An 18594-nucleotide genomic window follows, 5' to 3' on the forward strand; every position below is an offset into this window, starting at 1 on the left:
TATCTTACATTAGATGGTCCACTTTAGTTTGATTAAGTCAAGGTAGCTGTATTGATTTCAGTGGGCTGAGGGTCTGGTTGGTATGACTGTGGTCAGGCTGAAAGGTTCTGTCAGGAGCAGGAGAGGTTCTGGGCAAAGATCTTCAACATTTCTCTCACCTCACCAGCAGGAGCTGACTCCAGGCAAGAGCAGTTCTTAGTCTCCTCAGATTCAGTCCTGGCTTTTCTGTTGTAACACTGTCAACAGCAATGTACACAGTGGCTCACTATGACCCAGAATGACTGGAATATCTGATAGATACTAGCCAAAGGAAAGTCACACACACCCTGTGGGGTTTTAGCAAAAATGAGAGAGGAAGCATTTTTTTGCTGAAAGCCACTAGAACTAGGTTAGAAAAAAAGATCATGGTGACAGTTTTGGTTTTGAATAGCTATATACTGGATAAAACAAGATCATAAACATTTCTGAAAGCATATTGTGTTTCCTAATTATCTGGGTCTGATTTCCATGTATCCTGCCCCAGTACCATAAATAAACCCAATGTTGTGCTATTCCAGCTCCCATTTTTTTCTGATGTGTGAGTGAGCCTAGCCAACTACCTGCTTCAGCCAGTGTACACTACAGAGGCTTTCCACCCAAGCCAGTCAATCCATCTTCTGGATGCTTTTCCCAAGTCAAAGGAATCTGCAACCTTTCAAAGTCCTCAGTTATCACAATTAATCAAGACTGGGGAAAGGGAAAGAATCCAAAGGGGGCTTACAGCTTATTGTGCCTGGAGAAGTGAATAGATGTACTAAGTTCACTACTGATGTGCTTAGGTAACCTATTATGTTACAGACATGTAATCTTTTCCAAATGAACATGGAACAGCTCTGAATCTGTCCACTTCCCACCATAGCTGAGCAACAAGATTAACGCTCCTTTCCCACAGCATCTCAGTGAATTGAATTAGTCATTACTTGCCTGTGCCTTTCACTCTAGTTAATTCTCAGACAAATGATTTCATTCCACTTGCCTGGATAGCCAGCTTCCTAATGATTACCAACACCCTGCAGCATGACAGGAATCGTTATAAATGTCCATTAAAAAAAATAAGAATGGTGTCACTATTGAAAATGCTGAGTGCCTGGGAAGCCATAAATCAAATGCAAAGTGTTTTTGCAATCTCATTAACTGTAATCAGTCATGGTACCTGAAGGTCCTCAAGTCTGTCACCCAAGCCACACATCCAAACACAGAAGGTACCAAACACTGGGTCTGTATCGTTCCCTGCTCGGTCAAAACTTGTTTAGAACAGCAGCATGAATTGAAGCTGTTCAGTTCAAGGCTCTGGCATGGTGGTCACAGAGCTCAGCCTCATCCAAGGGTGTATGAGCCTATGATCTGACTCCTGTCCTATGTCTACACCTGCACCAGTCTACATACACCAGTTTGTGTGTGCATGTGAAAGCATAACTCAAGCTACCGAGTGACACAGAAGGTTTGAAACTGTGGCATAAAAATGCATTTTTGAAGCATAAAACTTTTCATTACATTTTAGACACCCATATATAAGCCCTTTACAGGCATCCAATGGCCAAATCCCTAACATGCCTGAGATTCAACGTCTGTGTGAAATTTGATATTCTAATACAAAGGCAAAAGGGGTAGTTAATGGGACAAAGTTAGTCCTGGGTTTTGCTTCCCTGATGTTACGAGCAGGTACAGAAACAGTGACGCTGTGTATTAAATCTCTCCAGTAATAGCGCTGAATATGCTTTGAGTCCTTTGAATATGCAAAATTCAGTTGTTGCAATCCTGTATGCACATCAACAGCCATTTTGCAGGATGGATACATCCCATACGTATTGTGGTCCTTTCTGCATTTCAGCCCTGCTGCCGGTTAGCCTTTATTAACCTAAAAATATTTAACCTTGCAGGACTCTAGTGAAAAGAGTGAAAACTAATCTCTTGTCAGCTAAACCACTGCATCAGGCGTGTAGTTTACCCAGGAGAAAAAACTGCCCATATCTATATGCCTAAATATATATATACATATACATATATACACACATACACACACACACACATAAAGGGCATGTACAGAGCAGATGCATTAGTGGAAAACTATGGCCATTTTCCTGCCTCAGTCCCCAGGTGGGGATGTTGGCACTTCTTCAGCTGCAGACATCAGGTCTGTACACACCATTTACCTTGTGCACACAAATCCCCCTTGGCATCTGTACTTCCATACCCTTCAGTAAATAACAAAGCCTACGTCCAAAAACCATTTTGCATGTATATCTAGAATTGTAATTGCTTCCTGAGTCGCACTGACATTTTAATGAACTGGTAATGTTGTGAAGCAAGCATATTTGAGCCTTTGTGAGTGGGCCAGGGAGGACAACAGGAAATCTTACTGCAGCCCGAACTTTATTCGACTGAAATCTCCACTGGTCTTGTAAAATGGTGCAGGCTTTAACTTTCACTTCTAAAATGAAGGTGGATTCAACAGATACTGCATATTGCAAGGATCCAGGGCTCTTTTGGACATCTAGGCATTACACCTGAGGGGATGGTGAAGAGTTCAAAGGGCAAGAAGAGAGTCTCCATCTTGAAGCTGACTGCAGGAATGATGTGCTGTAGAGTATGCTGTGAGCCAAGTCTGACTCATGGGTGGTTCTTGGAGGCATCTTCATTAGGGCCAGCAGCCTGTCTCCTGATAGAGAAAGTCAAAGTGGAACCCCTGAATTAGAAAGTGGCACATCTCATGTTGCAGAGTGAGTGACCCCTGATCTGTACTGAGCAGTGATCTTCCCAAATCTCTCCTCCTGAGCTCAGCAGAAATGCTGCCAGGCAAATACCATCGCAGCAGACACAATTAGTCTCTTATCCTGCCATTGCAGGGCACAATATGGGTCAGGAACCCTGACCTCAGCACACACGCACAGGCAGACAAGTACACAAGATTCATCCAAAACACTGCAAATGAGTTTTAGAACTGGCAAGGTGTAGAGTATGCATTGCAAATACTGTATGAGCGGGGCTTGTTACAGGGAATTTTCCTGATGCCAAATATGCTAGGGTGTCTTCCCTCTCCTTTTATATGCAGATTATCTGAAGGCTATTTTGGCTCAGCATTCCCAATGCAAAAGCTGCCTGGCCAATACAGAGCTATTTTCCCACTGCTGATGGAGACAACAATGAATAAATAAAATAGGACAAAGCCCCAGCCTACTGTAAGTGAGGGCAGGCTATTCTTTTGTAGCAGTGTGTCTTTAGGCTTTGATAAGAGCTTCAGAGGGTCTAACAGCCAGCTACCCCTTATTTGTGTGCTCCAGGCACTAAAGCGTTCCATTAGGAAAGTAATGACTTGATTGGTCCAGCAGAACTTTGAACATCATCCAAGAAATTCACAGTAGCAAAAAAGGCTCAGGCAGTCATTCCCTGCAAGTGTAAATAATCTGAAAGATGGAGTTCTGTTTTGTCTAACATGTAATAGTGGCTCCTAAATTAGATGTTTATTGTTTTGTTCTTGAGGATGTGCTGCCCACAAGATTTGTGAAAGTATAGAGTTTAACCAGCAAGCCTGACTTCATGGTAATCTGCATTTAGATATCTTTGGGTTAGGGATTTGAGTGCCAAGATGATTGGTTCTTTTTTATTTCCTAAGATATATTTTTCAGTCCAGCGCAAGATTGGATCCCAAGCTGCTCCAGAGGCTGGGGAACCAGCACATGTCTATTCATATCATATTCTTATTTATATCTTCAGATGCTGAAGAATAAATCTGGGTCTTGGTGTTTCTAACAATTGTGGCCCGTTGTTATGAGGAAAATGCAAACCAGGAAACAGGATCAACTTCCTTTGAACTGGGAGGTGTTGGGGCTGGTGGTTTTTTCAGTGCAGAACTGTCCTTTTAGGTACCTTAATTCACTAAATGCCTTGGAGTGGAGTAAAAATTACTTCAAAGGGCTTTATGTGCAACAATGGTGATTTTATGTACAACAGCTAAAGACAAAATAACTGTGAGCACGGTACACTATCAAGCAAATGATTGATCCTGTACTGACTGGGATCCTGAGGCAGTCAGAGTCACTCACACACAGTTTGATTTGTGTACTTCTAGTGAAGTCATTTAAAACAGACGGGCTGAAGGGAAGTAAATACACCTAACTGTTGGTTCTCGGAGGTGATGTGTGAAACATTAGGCTGAGAAAGCAACTTGCAGCATTTTTGTTTAGGAGCAGGCACTAAGAAAGAGATGGCAAGTGCAGCCTGCATTACTGGGAAGAAAAATGGGAGGAAAGAATGACAACGTTTGAGGATTAGATGATCCTGAAGAAAATGCAAAGGCTAACCAATTTTTGAAAACTAAATAGTAAGTACCAAGACATCAGGGACTTGAACTGCAAGGCTCTGACAGTCCCATCTGCTCAGTCCAGAATGAGTTCTAACTCCCTGCTCCAGAGAATCACGTTACCTCTGACTAGGGCAAATAACAGCTAACCCTTTAGATTATTATCACTACTACCACACCAACTGATACTGGGTTTGTGAGCTAACACAATGTTTCCACTCTTTCAGTTCAATAGCAGAGTGGGTGTATGGAAATGTCATCGTTCTGGCAATCAATCAATTTATTAAAGTCTCCACTGAAAGGGCAAACAGATTCTGTTACATTGAATGAATAGCAGCTCCAGCCAAGCCTGGGAACTAGATGGGAAACTGCTTTTGCTGCAGGCTTAAGAAAAGCCTTTTATTTTCGTTTCTGAGAGCAGTGGTGTATTTCTGTGCCTTTCTTACCAGCATGTAGGTTTATAAAAGATGAGACTTGAATATGAGCATCTAGAAACTGTTCTCTTGACAAACTTGGTGATGAGAAACAGAGAGAAATGTTTGCCTGAGCTGAGATATGCTGTTGAGGAAGCCTTTGGTCCTAACTGGCTGTGAATAGGGTGTTGTACCTTGCGGGCAGTTTGGTGACTCTGTGGTCACTGTGGTTGCTTGTGACATCTGCCAGTGGGACCTGTGTCAACAGCCAGTGCACAGTGAAGCACAGTTTTTTACTGATGCCACTATTCCTAAGGCTATTCAAATATGCAAAAAAGGAGCAATTGATTCGTTGTAACTTTTTGCACTATGATAGTATTGAAAAGCCTCAGCTAGGCAGTAATACTCCTGTAGTATGAAGGACTTTGACATAAAATTGGTAATGGTTTCTCTAGATTTCTGGAGTAATGCACTGGGCAACAGCTGAATATAAAGATGCAACAGCAGTTGGGGTGGAAAAGGTAACTGTGGGACTGTGGCTTTCTACACAGACATGAACCCTCTGATCCTGTTGCCATAAAGATTTTTGATCTCTTCTAAACTAAGGAGTGTCTGAACTAGCAGTAGTGTGAAAACAGACTGGCTGCTGCTCTTTCCTCTCAGTCTCCAACCCAGGTGCAATTCATACTTCCTCACTACTTTGAAAGCCAGCTCATAGTAACAATTAAATCTTATTTGAGAAAATTGCTTATTGAGTATGCTGAAAGAGCCCTCCAGGAACCCTAAAGGAGTGTGTGCTGGGGCAAGAAGGATACTTTTCCACTGCAGAAGAAAATCATTAATCAAAATTATGCACCCAAAATTTCATCCTCAAATTGATGCAGATCTTTCTAAACTTTCTAACTTGAGACAATGAGAACTGGGACAGGGAAAGTGAAGAGTGTATGGTTACAGTGATTTTGATATTTCACAACTTAGAAGTGGCTAAGCTTTGCAAACCAATGCATTCACTCAAGGGTTTAGTTTAGCTGTATCTCTTATTTTAATTTGAAATTCTAACTCCTCTTTTGGTGCTCTGACTTTTGTAATTAATGAAATCATGAGCATATGCAAAACACTCATGAGATCCCTCTGCTCCAGTGGGATGGGCAGACAGGGAAACAAATCTCAGCAAAATAGGATTCAGTGAAAAATTCTGTTACAGGACTGATACATAAAATCCAAACAAATGCTTCTAAATAAAATTGATGACTGGCAGAAATAGAAGAACTTGCTCAGGTATAGGAGTGCTATTACTGGTATCTTTTCTCTGGTAAATTAATCAGCTGATGCAAACCTAATGATTAAGTATGATGAAACCAGACCAAATTTCCCTCATGCCTCAACACTTTAATTCCAGGACTGCCAGGCCATGCTCCAGGTAATGACACTTATTTTCTGTAGTAAACACATTGCTGCTCAGAGTGTCTGAGTTTCCCAACAGGAGGGCAGGGAGTAGTCGCATTTTTGAATCAAGCCAGGAAAAATCTATGTTTTCATTCCCTGGTAGCTTGAGCCAACTCCGGAGCACTGAGGCAGATAAATTTAGCAGTCAAGCAGAGGTTTTCCCTGACTAATCTATGAGCTGCAATTTTTATGAAGATTCTTTCTATTAGGGATTACCAACAGTTTGGAGTCCATCCAGCTGGAGTCCAACACTTGCATCCATAACCGTTTTAAAACAGAAAAATTTAGTACAGATATAAACCAGAACCCCTGTCCCATGTTAATGCTGTCAACTTGGAAAAGAGCGCCAAAATGACATTTCCTGTTCCTTTCAAATGTTTTCTACAGGCAGAAAATAGAATTATTGTAAAAATGTATAAATTACTCATTTACACATATAGCCTCAGAGGCAAATTCACCACACAGGGTTTTACTAGAGGAAAGAGGAAATGGCAGAGTAAGTCCTGAAGGCACTGGGAAAGTCCTGAAGCATCCCTTTCCTGGCTCAGCAGCAGCATAGGCAAGGCACCCTGAGAGTACCGTGCTACAGCAGCCGGGAGGGTGTGCAGCCAGATTTGGATCTATATTGAGGGTTTTTCAGGCCATCTTAGTGAGCCGGTTTTATCTCCTAGGGGTATACGAGAAATGCTAGGATAGAAGGCAAAGGAGAGGCCTTTCCTAGACACCTCCACTAAATACTGTGCACTGTACACACACTCTAGTTCAGCCCTGAATTTACATGCTGTCCATAATGTACCAAAGTACAAATGCACTTGGAAATGGAAAATTAAATACATTAAGCATATTTTAATCAGATGCATCTAATGAAGATGCAGAGTGGATAATACTCTCTGTGCATGGTAATTTCATGTGTGTATATTTCTTTCTGTTTTGATTCAGAAGCTGGCAGATGGTTTTCTCCTTGGTTTTTTTCCTCTATGATTCTTTTGGAAATCCAGAAGGACTTTGCCCAGGGGAGAGTGAATAACTACAGCTATGGCTTTGCTGGTGTCAATGTACAGTAGTGTCAAATAATGCAACACATTACTTTTCTCCCCATCAGCATTCCTGCCCACTGCTAGGGATTGAGGTGTCCTCCAAAGAATAACTGGGCGGTACTTTTTGCCTTCTCAGGGTATTTCTTTCCAAGCAGCAGCAGGCATGCGTTGTGTGGCGCATGTTATTTCCTACTGCTTGCAGCTAACAGCCGAGAAAGATATTGAGAGCAAGGCTACCTAAGCTGTGTACCAGTCTCCAGGGAAAGCAGTGGCAGTTCTGTTAAAGGGACACGAAGTCTTCTGCGACAAAGCCACCAGTAGGTTTATACCATGCAAGGGCTCTCTGTCAGGAACAACAAGTGATTCTTGATGTGTGCTCCTTCATGAGTTTCTGACACCAGAGTCTGTATTTTGCCCATGGTGACCGCTTGTGTCAGAGTAAGGATATCCAGGACACACTTGATATTACTGATACTGCATTATCAGAAAAAAGAAGCTTAAAGGAAGCAAACAGAATCAATTCAAACCAAATCCCCATGCTTCATAGCTCTGCTCCTGTCTTTCTGAAGACAGTGGGTTCATCCCTGTTTATCACCATCTCCTCTGCACTAGGCTTATTCTGCATCTTACACGAGTCTTAGAAGCCCAGCAAGCCCTGCTGGCCAACACTCTTCTGTGAATGACAAACACTAAATTTGAGGATCTGTAGCAAGAGCAGATTAGTGGCAGATGTATTCCTTTGCAATGGTTCACATTAAGACATTCCTCCTCAAACTCATCTTAGCCCCTTCAATGCTTTTATGTCTTCTAAATTGCAGCTAACCAGAAGGGCAATTAGGTTTCAGTGATTAAAGTTGTTTCCTTACCATACATAACAGCTGGAGCATCTCCACATATCTGGGGAAAGAGACAAACCTTTATTAATTACTGTCAAACCACTGCTGAAGGGTGGATTGCACAGCTTCAGCTTTAGGAGAACAACAGGTAGGTTTGTAACAGTTCACTCACGCTTTTTCGGAAGACATCAGCTCCTGGGCAATGAGGTAAGCTCTGGACTGGCCTTCTTTCTGTCAACAGCAAAAACCAGAGACAGTTAGAGATGTCTCGTTCCAAGAAGCAAAGCAGTGTTAGAGAGCACTTTGAACTGACATATTCCTTCAGTAAAAATAGCAACCAGGCTTTTATTCTTTGTGTCTGGCATCCTGGAGTCCTTTCCATGACAGGGTGTTTCCGCAATTCAGATTCTAGCAATATAGTACGATATACCAGCTGCTCAGGCAGACATCGAGTTTGAAAAACATATTCTTATTGAAGGAGGAGAGAAATTTTCTGATGATTTTTACAGGTCCAGAATTTATCAGAGAGGTAGAAAGTGCTTAGCTTTGAACAGGTTAGCTTCATGGCTGTTGAGGCACATACCATGTGTTTAGTACTCTTAACTACATGGAAAAGGGAGTTCTTGGTCATATTCCAAACTGTTCTCACTGCTGTGAGATATGTGGAAGCAATTGGCACAAAGGGCTTTATTACATGCTACTCAAAATGTCTAAGCTAAATGGCCATAGATATTTCCAGAGAGCAAAGAGTTCTGTACTCCAGCAGACAGCGTTGTTTGAAATCTCAGAGGCATCCACTTCATTGGTAGGCATCTTGGAAGACACAGAAAACTGTGACAGAAGCAAAGTGTAGGGCTCTAAGGTGTGAGCATCTAATTAGAGTATTTTGCTCCTATTTCATGACTCAACCTTATGTTAAGAAATGACCAAAGCATGGAAATATTTACTGAAAAGAATCTGCTGGGAAAAGTTTGACTTACTTAGCAGTGTTTAAGTAAGGAACTAAAAGAGTGGTCTAGTAGTAGTAAAGAAAAGCAGCCCTCAAGTGACCTGAAGTGGACTCAGGGGAGATGAGCTCAACAGCAAGAGTGCATGACATTGTTTGCCAGACCAGGTATGCTGGAAACCTATTGCTTACAGATCCTGCTTCTGAAAGCCTACTCAGAAGAGACTGGGACTTTCTGAGATATGGTGAAGTCCCTTGGTATAAGTCAGGTGGGAAGTTTGTGGCTATATTTCTTCCACAAATTCTGCATAAGGGGGCTGGAGGGGTCAGAGAACATGAAGCTCGATTGGAAGCCCTCATAAAAAGTATTGATAGGACCCCAACCCTAAATTTACATAGCAGATCTGAGCAATAGAAAATGTCTAAGCCAGTTCAAGATGAATGCATTATAGACTTTTTACTCTCTGTCCTGCCTTCTCATTAGCATTCCCTGGGGATGCAGGTGTTGTGGCACACAATACAAGTATCTGAGTTGCTCAAAGTCCCATTACATCATCCTGGTGAATACCTTTCGTATCTACAGAGGGATCAACTTCTGGATTTCAGGAGGTTTTTTCCCTTTTCAAATTTTATGGTTCATTCTGCCTGCAATACACTGAAAAAAAATGTAGGAAAGAGTGAAACATTTCCTGAAGTGCTGGAAGCTGAAATACTGTCATATGAATACTTGGACTGTAAAAACTCCAGTAGCAAGGTCAGCTGAGACATAAAGCAATTTCATTGCCCAACATCCATAAATTAAGAGGAATATGTGACAGAAGTTACATTTGAAAGATTCTTCCAGTTTTAGTAACTTTAGGTATTCATACAAAAGTGAGGAACTGAAGCACCAACAGGTGGATTGACCCCTGCTTATTTCAGGGGAACTAAGGACCAGTCAAAACATGTTGCAAAGAGATGTCAGTATTGACTGCACACATGAGCAAAGGAAGGGTCACTGTTTCTGTGAGGAGGCTAAAGGTCCCTTGCTGCTTTGTGAGTTTTCATGCTGGGGGTGATAGACCCCCAAGGAGGATTACAATCCAGTCAGTAGTGAATACAAGTGAAAAAGTTCTTGAACACCAGTGATGATGAGCTAAATCAATGAGGCTTCATGTATAGAAAACAAGCAGGGTCACAGTGACTTTTCTTTCATCTTTATTCTATTTCTGTTTACTTTTACTGGGAGGCAAATGAAGACTGCAAGGGTCAAACAAAATACAGAAAATGGACTATTAATCAGTCTCAGATGTCTAATCCATCTCTCCTTTAGAACCAGGAGTCTGAGAGTACGTTCCCTAGTGCTTTGTGTCTTTTAGCTAATGGGTGCCAAAAAGCATGCTTTGAATCCCTTACTTGTGGAGAACGACACTACAGTTCAATAGAATGCACTAGAAAGATGTTTTCCTTAGTTTCATTTTCTTTCTGGGAGCAAATACTGCTGAACCCAGGACACCCCCTTCCCCCTGGTTCCACTTGTGAGCACCTCTTGAAGATGGTAATGATGTGCTTCTCCTGGTTGTCCCAGCTGCTGCAGGAACACACTAAAGGCACCAAGTTCTATTCTCTCCCATTTCCTCTATGCAGGCAAAGCAAATCAGATGAAAATGAAAGGGGGTGTGTATCTTTTGGGGTCACCTGGCCCAATGCTGGTGCCCAACTCGTCCTCTCTGGACGAGCAGTGCCAGGAAGCAGAGAGCATTTCCCCCAGGAAGCCAGGCCTATTTTCCCCTTGCATACACACATTGTCACACTCTGCAATTCCTCCTGTGATTAACATGTCTTAGCCAAGAGCCGGAGCACAGGGACCCCAGTGTCACACGGCCTGTCTAGGGTGAGTTTGAGACAGTGTCTCTAGGCGTTGCCTGTCTTGTGTTACTTAATTGCTGTTTGTTTAACCAGGAAATGAACTCCGAGATTGACGACAGTGTCCGGAGACAGACTTCTGGGAATAGGGGATAGGGGGGGTGCCAGGCCCTCAAGCACCAGGTTTCTGAAATAAAGTCCAAGTGATTACTGTAACACTGCCAAGCTTTTTAGTCACCCTTGCTCCCTGCAGCCTGCGCCCAGCCCTGCAGTGCAGTCCCTTTCCAGCTCCCACTTCAGAAGCTGCACTCCAGTCCTCACTGCATGCCTCTGCTTAGCAGATGGAGGCCATGCAGCCATGTGGGGACCCTTGGCTTTCAGCTTCACTGAGTCTCCTCATCCCACAGTATATTGTATATGCTTGCAATATACAGTATGAAATTGCCAACTCTGAAAAATACAGCTCAGGTGATCAGCATAACTTGCAAAGCAAAGGTAATACTGTGCAATCATCTCTCCATTGGCTGACAAAACTAAGCCCTACAGCCCTCCTCCAAACAGATACCAAGTATACTGATGGAAAACTGAGACCTGAAGATGACTTGTGACTTGCTTATAGTTTCTCCTCCAACAGCTCATGATTCCCAATGTTTAATGAAGAACACCACCATCAGAAAGATTTTGTTTAGAACAATAAAGACCAAAAGTCCTGCAGCTGTTTACAGAGCACATGTGTGAGCACAGCTGAAGTGCTAGTCTTAAGAAGTTCAAACTGAGAGCCTTTAGGTTCCATGTCCCTTTTGTGCCTTCTGATAGAACAAGCGTACTGGCTGAGAAGGCGCAAGTAGTGAGCAGTGGAGAAAGATGGCTAATGGCCCATGTTGAGTGTGCTGATGTGGCACTGAACTAGTGCAGGATTCCCTCTCTGTGTGGTAGTGATCCCATTAATGTAGGGCTCACGTCACCATACTGAGTCATTCATATGCTCTGGCTTTGTCCTGAGCAATGCCAAGGCATCTGATGTAGGCCCTACCGGGCTGTGCTTTGATTAGATGGTACTTTGATGGTGCCAGGCACTCCCCTCTGAGCCCAGCTGTTTACAGGACCTTGATCAGAACCAGATTGGCTTCCTGATCCAGCTTTAAAAACTGTGGGCCTGGGGCAAATCTGTTTGCATGGGGCTGGAACAGAGTTTGTATGGACTAACAGCAGCACAAGTAGGTCACAGAACACTTCACTGAAACTGAAGTATTAGTACTGTGCAAGCCACTCATCTGGAGCACTTAGGGAGTAACCTGAGTTTTGCATTTCAGAAGCAGGGTAACTGATCAAGACAGCAGCTCCATTCTTGTGCGTGCCACTCTCTTGCCATGCTGACATGGACAAACTGCATCTCTCTTAGCCTTTTCCTATGCGTGTGTCTTATTTCACAGATTCCTCAGGGTAGACGCATTGTATCTGGATGGTACCCAGCACAAGAGCACTAGTGTCCTAGGGTCTACAGCAGTTTCCAAGCTTCAGCCTCTGAGCTGAGTGACTTCATAATGCCCCTTTTGTAATTATTATGAACTATGTAGCAGCTCACAGTGATGTCACAGCAGTGCCAACAGCAAACTGAGGCATTACAAGAACAAGTGACATTTTCAGGCTGGCTCTGCGAATCAGCAAGAGAGAAGGAAAAGCTGTTCACATCTCCTGTCTCCCAGGCTGTATAAATCAAGAGCTGTCTCTTGAAATATGTCTGAATCAGGTGCTTCCTCAAGGCACACAAATCTGTCATTCCCAGCTCCAGCACATTTCTTGTGTGTGTGCGTGTATTTTAATATGTAAAGGTTAAAGGTTTGCAAAACAGAATGATTAATGGAGTCTGGAAACCGAGCCCACCCACTGGAAGTGGATAAGGAGCAGCAAAGGCAGCTGATGTACTGCTGCCATGAGTCAGTAGCTGCCCTGCTTGTGGTGAGATTTTTTGTGGATTGGCTTCATGTTCCCTGTTCTGTGCACAGGTCCCCTCCATCTGCCATACTGGGTTGTTGCCCCCCTTTTTGTCCACTGCCTGTTAGTTTGCTATCTGGGAGAAGGGTGAAGCATCCCACCTCGCATGCTGCCTTCTCACAAGTGCAACATTAGGGATCCTTTCTATATGAAGTTCCCCTTCATGCCAGTCTGGATAGGATTAGCTATGTTAGACCTATGTCCTAAATGACTAGCCAGAACGCTTTGAGTTTTCAGTGGCAAAACCCCAGCCACATCTGGTCTGAATTCTGGTCTGAATTTTTTATGCCATTTTGCTCTGGTTCCATGCTATTTGCCTCGCTACACTTTCACATTTTGCCACCAGCTAAGGTCACATCTCTCGTATACTGTCTGCATCCAGTCCCTTGTAATACAGTGCTGGGTTTAGGCTAAACTCTACTTTCAGAGCTCATATACAGTTAACTGGCAGACAGAACCGTGTTCTGAATGAAAGAAATGTCTTTATCTTCCAGCTATGGCTGTATTACTTGTCCTAGGATTTGTATTAATTTGTCCTAGAATTTGTATTAATTAATTCCCGAGTGCTTTATAGACTATAATTCTTACAGGTACTCACCCAGATTAATCACTTTTTTTTTTTTTTTTAATATATTCTGAGATGCACTTCAGTTCTTCAGCTCAAACTCCATCCTGTGTTTACAGTCCCATTTAAGAGAGTGTTTTTAACTGTTCCTCTGCCTACTGGCTTAATGTAGGGTTAGCTATATACCATTGCTAAGTTAACAGAGTTCATAAAATAGCTGATGCTACAACATCCCATTTACCCAGATGCTACTTTCTCCATCCAAAGGTACCCTGTAAAGGAAGACTCAGCCTTTTATCACTGTGGTGCAAACTGTGCAATGATCACAGTCTAAATGCCTTCCATTGACTATTAGGTTTAATTTTAAGACTGTTGTTTTGTTTGATCAGCATACCTTTAGCATGTGTGTGACACAGTCTGAATCAAGCAGAGTGATGGAAATGGCTCTTGAAGCGTGGCCCAAGACAACGCATTGTATAGTGTTATTACAGGACTGTCTGCATGGCTTTCTGCAAGATGCTGGAAAAAATGAATTCTTAACTTGGTGGATGGGTTACTGCCCTTACTCATCCCCATGGAGTCCCAAAACCTGTGCTTCATCTCCATGTACACTTACTTCAGAAAATTTTCACACCACCATGGGGCCTCTGCTGCATCTCCCTTATGTGGTTTGTCCCACAGGTGTTTGTCCTTCCCCAAGCCTAACCTACTTCCCCAGGTGGAGCTATCAATGTAGTGGTAGGAAGGCAAATGCATTGCTGGTACTATCATCTCAGTGAATCCCTTGAAAGGCTTGATTTTTCCACAATGAACCTAAAGGCTAGCACCTAGCTTTCTGCCTTGCCTGCAAGTTTGATCTCTAATCTGCATCAGATAGGTTTTGATCTTCTCTGGATCCAGCATAAAATTCATGCCTCCCTGCTGGGTGCTTCTCTTCTGCTAGATGGAGGGTTAGGTGTGATAAAAGAATTGTCTTGGGGCTGCCTTCAGTTTTGTAACAATTGGAGATTGAAGCAGGTTAGTAACAAAAGGGATCAACTGGCCAGAAGTCCTAAAAAGTGTCTACAAGAAAAGAACTGTCTGAAAACTCTTGCTTGAAGATTCTGACAAGAAAGTGAGAGGCACAAGCTATGGAGGGCAGCTGATGATCCAGCATATGCAGCATCTTCCTTAAACTACTGGGGCAATTAAAAAACTCAGATCGTAACCAGCAATAGGTGAAACCTACCAGCATGTGTTGAATTTAGTCCATTTCAAACCATGGAGATGAGCTTCTCAAAAGTAGACTTTATATTGTCTACTTCTGATCTTCCTTTTAAAACTGGAAATTCTGCTACAAAAACTAAGTTCTGCCAAAGGGAACTCACTTTGAAGTTGGTGTCTAGTCAAATCTGAGCTATTAAGCTCATTTCCCCTTTAATTCCTTTAATGCTCATTAGCTGGGTGAGTCCAAGATGGATTTATCTTGTTTAGTAGTAAAAAACAATCACAGAGTTCAGGTTTGAATCCAGCTCAAAGATGAAAGGAAGAATCTGGGGCTCTACATCCTGGACTTTGAGCATTTGTCTAGTGAGTGAAGGCTGAGAGCTTAGAGATAAAGTCCTTGGTTTATTTGAGACAAGGTTTTTGTTTCTAACTGGAATCTCTAATTATTTTTTTTTGGTTGTTTTGGTTTTGGTGTTTTGTTTTGTTGGGTTTTTTTGTTTTTTTTTTTGTTTGTTTGTTTTGTTTTTTGTTTGTTTACCTCTCTGCATGCAGCTCAAATGCCATCAGATAACCTTGAGGGCCCAGTACAGAAAAGCCATGGGTCACCTTCTGATCAGCTGGAAAGGATTTAATTAAATGAACATATATAAAAGACACATGAATGAGAAATGGCTCAGGAGCTCTTCTAAATTAGCTTAGCAGGAGTTAAAAAAAGAGTGAATCTCCATCAGCAGTGTAAAAAACATTGTTTTTTATAGTATAACCAAGTAGAATCACAGCGGTTAAGAAAACCTACAGCATTCCCTGCATCTGAGTTCTCTGGGCTGTTATCATATGTCAGCAGGCTGAAGAGAAGGAAATGAAGTGCTTATTTAACCAGAAAGAAAGAATTTTCACTGTTAGTCTTATACAGGAGAACCAAAAGCAGCAGGTGACTTCTGATGACAAATGCCCAGCTTCTCCGTAGGCTGAGGCACTCCCAGTGGAATAAGGGCAGAAATGCAAAACCCACCTCCTGTTTTAAATTTTTATACCTGCTCCATTCCAAATAGGTTTTTAGTAATAAAAATTCCTGTGACACAGTAGAGATGAAAGCCTTTCTTTGTCTGATCTTTAAAATAATGCCTATAATGTAAAAAACACCTCAGCATATATTATTGACTATGACTTGAATTGTTCACAGAACAGAGGTTCCAGCAGGCCCTGACAATCTCTCCACACTCATATGAATCTGGTCCCCATGGGGCAGGGATTCAAAGTTGACGAGCTGTTGAAACAATAACAGGAAATATGTGTACCAAGCTATTTTTTAAATTATATTTACATATTAAAATGAGCCTTAAAAAGAAACAGGGGATTTCTGCTGCAAGCTGCAAGCCTTGTGATTCTCCAGCAAGCAGGCTAGAAGAAAGCAGCTGAGAAAAAAACAAAGCATGCTGGAGTTCATGGGGTACATGGAATTCATTGATGACAGCAAAAGGCAGCAGGTAGAATCCAGCCCAATGCAAATGAAAATCATATATCTGAACACAGGGAGGAGATTTTATCATCTAGGCTGTTTCATGCCATTATTTGAACTAAGTTTCCATTATTTAAACTAAACTAAATGGAAACTAAGTTTCTATTGTTTAAATTAGAAATCAAACCCATAAACCCCCAGAAGGTTCTGGGTTTTTTTGTGGATGTTTGTCTCTTGATAAAATCCAAATTCAGCTCTTAGTAGGCCAGTCTCCAACAGTTGTTTTAACAAGATTAGCTCATTTCAAAATCCATGGTACTATTTTTGGCATCCAGACCAACATGCCTTTCAGTTCTCCCCAAGTGACAGTGCTTCTGAACTCTTCCATGTTGTATGGCCATTCTGTGTTGTCCTGAGGATTTTGCTGCAAGGGATACATCACTTCATCAGGAAACTGGACAATTTATTTGTGCTTTGTTATTTTAGAGACAGGTTTTGACAGGGCAGCTGATGTTCCCTTGGAACCCAGAAGATTTGCATAAGACAATAAAAGAAGGCAGGAGCAGTAGCGTAGGAAAACCGTTGTGGGCTGCATGGCACCTTGGAAGATTCCTGTGTCACTGTCCTGTGGTTGGCATGAGTGAAAGACAAAAGTTACATCTGTTGCATCCTTCACGTCAGAGCCCTGCACTGAATGTTTTCCCCCTTTGTCTGTCCAAAGTGATGCTTATCCTAGTGAAGCTACAAGAACAAAGATGCACAAAGGTGTCTCAGTGCCGCTTCTCATCTCTAGGTCTCTTCTTGGTTCCACATACAAGTACAGATCCCTGACTTGGCTTACTAAGCAAATGACTTATGCATAGAATCATAGAATCCCAGACTGGTTTGTATTGGAAGGGAACTTAAAACTCCTCCAGTTCCAACCCCTGCCACAGGCAGGGACACCTTCCACTAGAGCAGCTTGCTCCAAGCCCCTGTGTCCAACTTGGCCTTGAACACTGCCAGGGATGGGGCAGGACAGCTTCTCTGAGCACCCTGTGCCAGCACCTGAGCACCCTCACAGGAAAGAACTTCTGCCTAAGAGCTCATCTCAGTCTCCCCTCTGGCAGGTTAAAGCCATTCCCCTTGGCCTGTCCCTGCAGGCCCTTGTCCAAAGCCCTCTCCAGGTTTCTTGTAGCCCTCTTAGGCGCTGGGAGCTGCTCTAAGGTCTCCCTGGAGCCTTCTTTTCTCCAGGCTGAACAAGCCCAGCTCTCTCAGCCTGTCATCCAGGGCTGAAATTATTGCTCCTCCAACATCTTTCTAGTCTGTAGCTAGAGCGCAGTAGATTGCAGAGTAGCTAATCTTCCTACAGCCAGAATTTATAATAGGCAGATCAGATAATGTCTACTTTCTGGCCTGCCTCTCAGCAGGGTAAATAGCCACATACACTAATTCATCAGCCATCTTGAAAATACAGCCTACACTCATGTTTTAAGACAGCTCCCCAGGAGCTTGTGGAAGTCTGGTCCTGTGTACTGTGATCCTTGCTGACAGTTATCTCGGGAAGCAAAACCCAACCAACCAACCGGACCTGTCTGATTCTCTATCAGGCATGTACAGACATTTAGTCTGTGTTTGTCTGAAGAGTGGGAGGGATACCTCCAGCTAGACTCTGAAGCACATCCTTGTCAAAGTGCTGCTGCCTTCTGCAGCATAGCTGCACCGCATGGTTACCCCAGCACAACAGAACAATTAAAATGCATGAGATGCAATAAGGGAGACATTTCGAAAACCATCATTTCCTAGTGGTGTGAGTAAAACCCTACAAAAAAGGCACTAAAATTGGTTTTAGCAATTGAATTTACTTCCAAGTGCATAGTGATTGCGTGCATTTCCCTTCTGAACTCAAGTCACAATTTTGTTGTCACTTTTCCACTGGCATCACAAGTAAGAGATGCTAAGAAACCTGACCAGCTTGGATAACACACAGGTGTATGCTCCATAAATGCTAATAGTTTGTCAGCTAATAGAACTGGAAAAAAAAAAAATTAACAGGGAATATCAGAAATTTAAAGACTTTTATCTTTCAAAACCAGTGTGAAAACAAACAACCAAAAAAATTATGACTCTTAGAGGAAAAAAAAAGAAATGCTTGTGACTGTTTCATTTGTTTCATGTCAGCAAGGAGATCAAACCACAGTCTTTTCCACTGGTACCAGAGGCAGCTCAGCACCCTGCAGGGTAGACCTAAAAGTGACATGACATACAGGGAAATCAAAGGAAACTATTCTCCCTCAGATGAGAGAAGCTTCTACTTCACTCTCTCTACACCTGCCCCTAAATAAAGCTTCACATTCTGGAAATGCTGAAGAGATCCAATCTGTCTAGAAGCAATATACTTACACTCCTCCTTGACAGAGTTGACTCTTATGTAGCCACTAAGTTTGGTTTTGGAGGGCTATCTGCACAGACTTTTGAAGGCTCTGACACGTCTGTGATCAGACACAAGCCATCTATGATCAGGAAGC

The 18594-nt window shown here is 42.6% G+C and overlaps 1 protein-coding gene across 3 annotated transcripts in view; it reads right to left on the bottom strand.

Annotated features, from left to right (window-relative positions):
- FGD5 (FYVE, RhoGEF and PH domain containing 5) overlaps positions 1-18594 on the bottom strand; it is a 90517-nt gene that overhangs the window by 36492 nt on the left and 35431 nt on the right. For all 3 annotated transcript variants that reach the window (XM_057417492.1, XM_057417490.1, XM_057417493.1), the window contains exons 4-5: positions 8244-8302; positions 8102-8132 (exon numbers count right to left, since the gene is read on the bottom strand). In XM_057417492.1, the coding sequence (XP_057273475.1) occupies positions 8102-8132; positions 8244-8302 (90 nt within the window). The remainder of the gene's footprint in view (positions 1-8101; positions 8133-8243; positions 8303-18594) is intronic.

This window comes from Pezoporus wallicus, unplaced genomic scaffold (assembly GCF_028554395.1).
Source record: "Pezoporus wallicus isolate ANWC-B61680 ecotype Strahan unplaced genomic scaffold, APGP_CSIRO_Pwel_v1 contig_8542, whole genome shotgun sequence".
NCBI lineage: Eukaryota > Metazoa > Chordata > Aves > Psittaciformes > Psittacidae > Pezoporus > Pezoporus wallicus.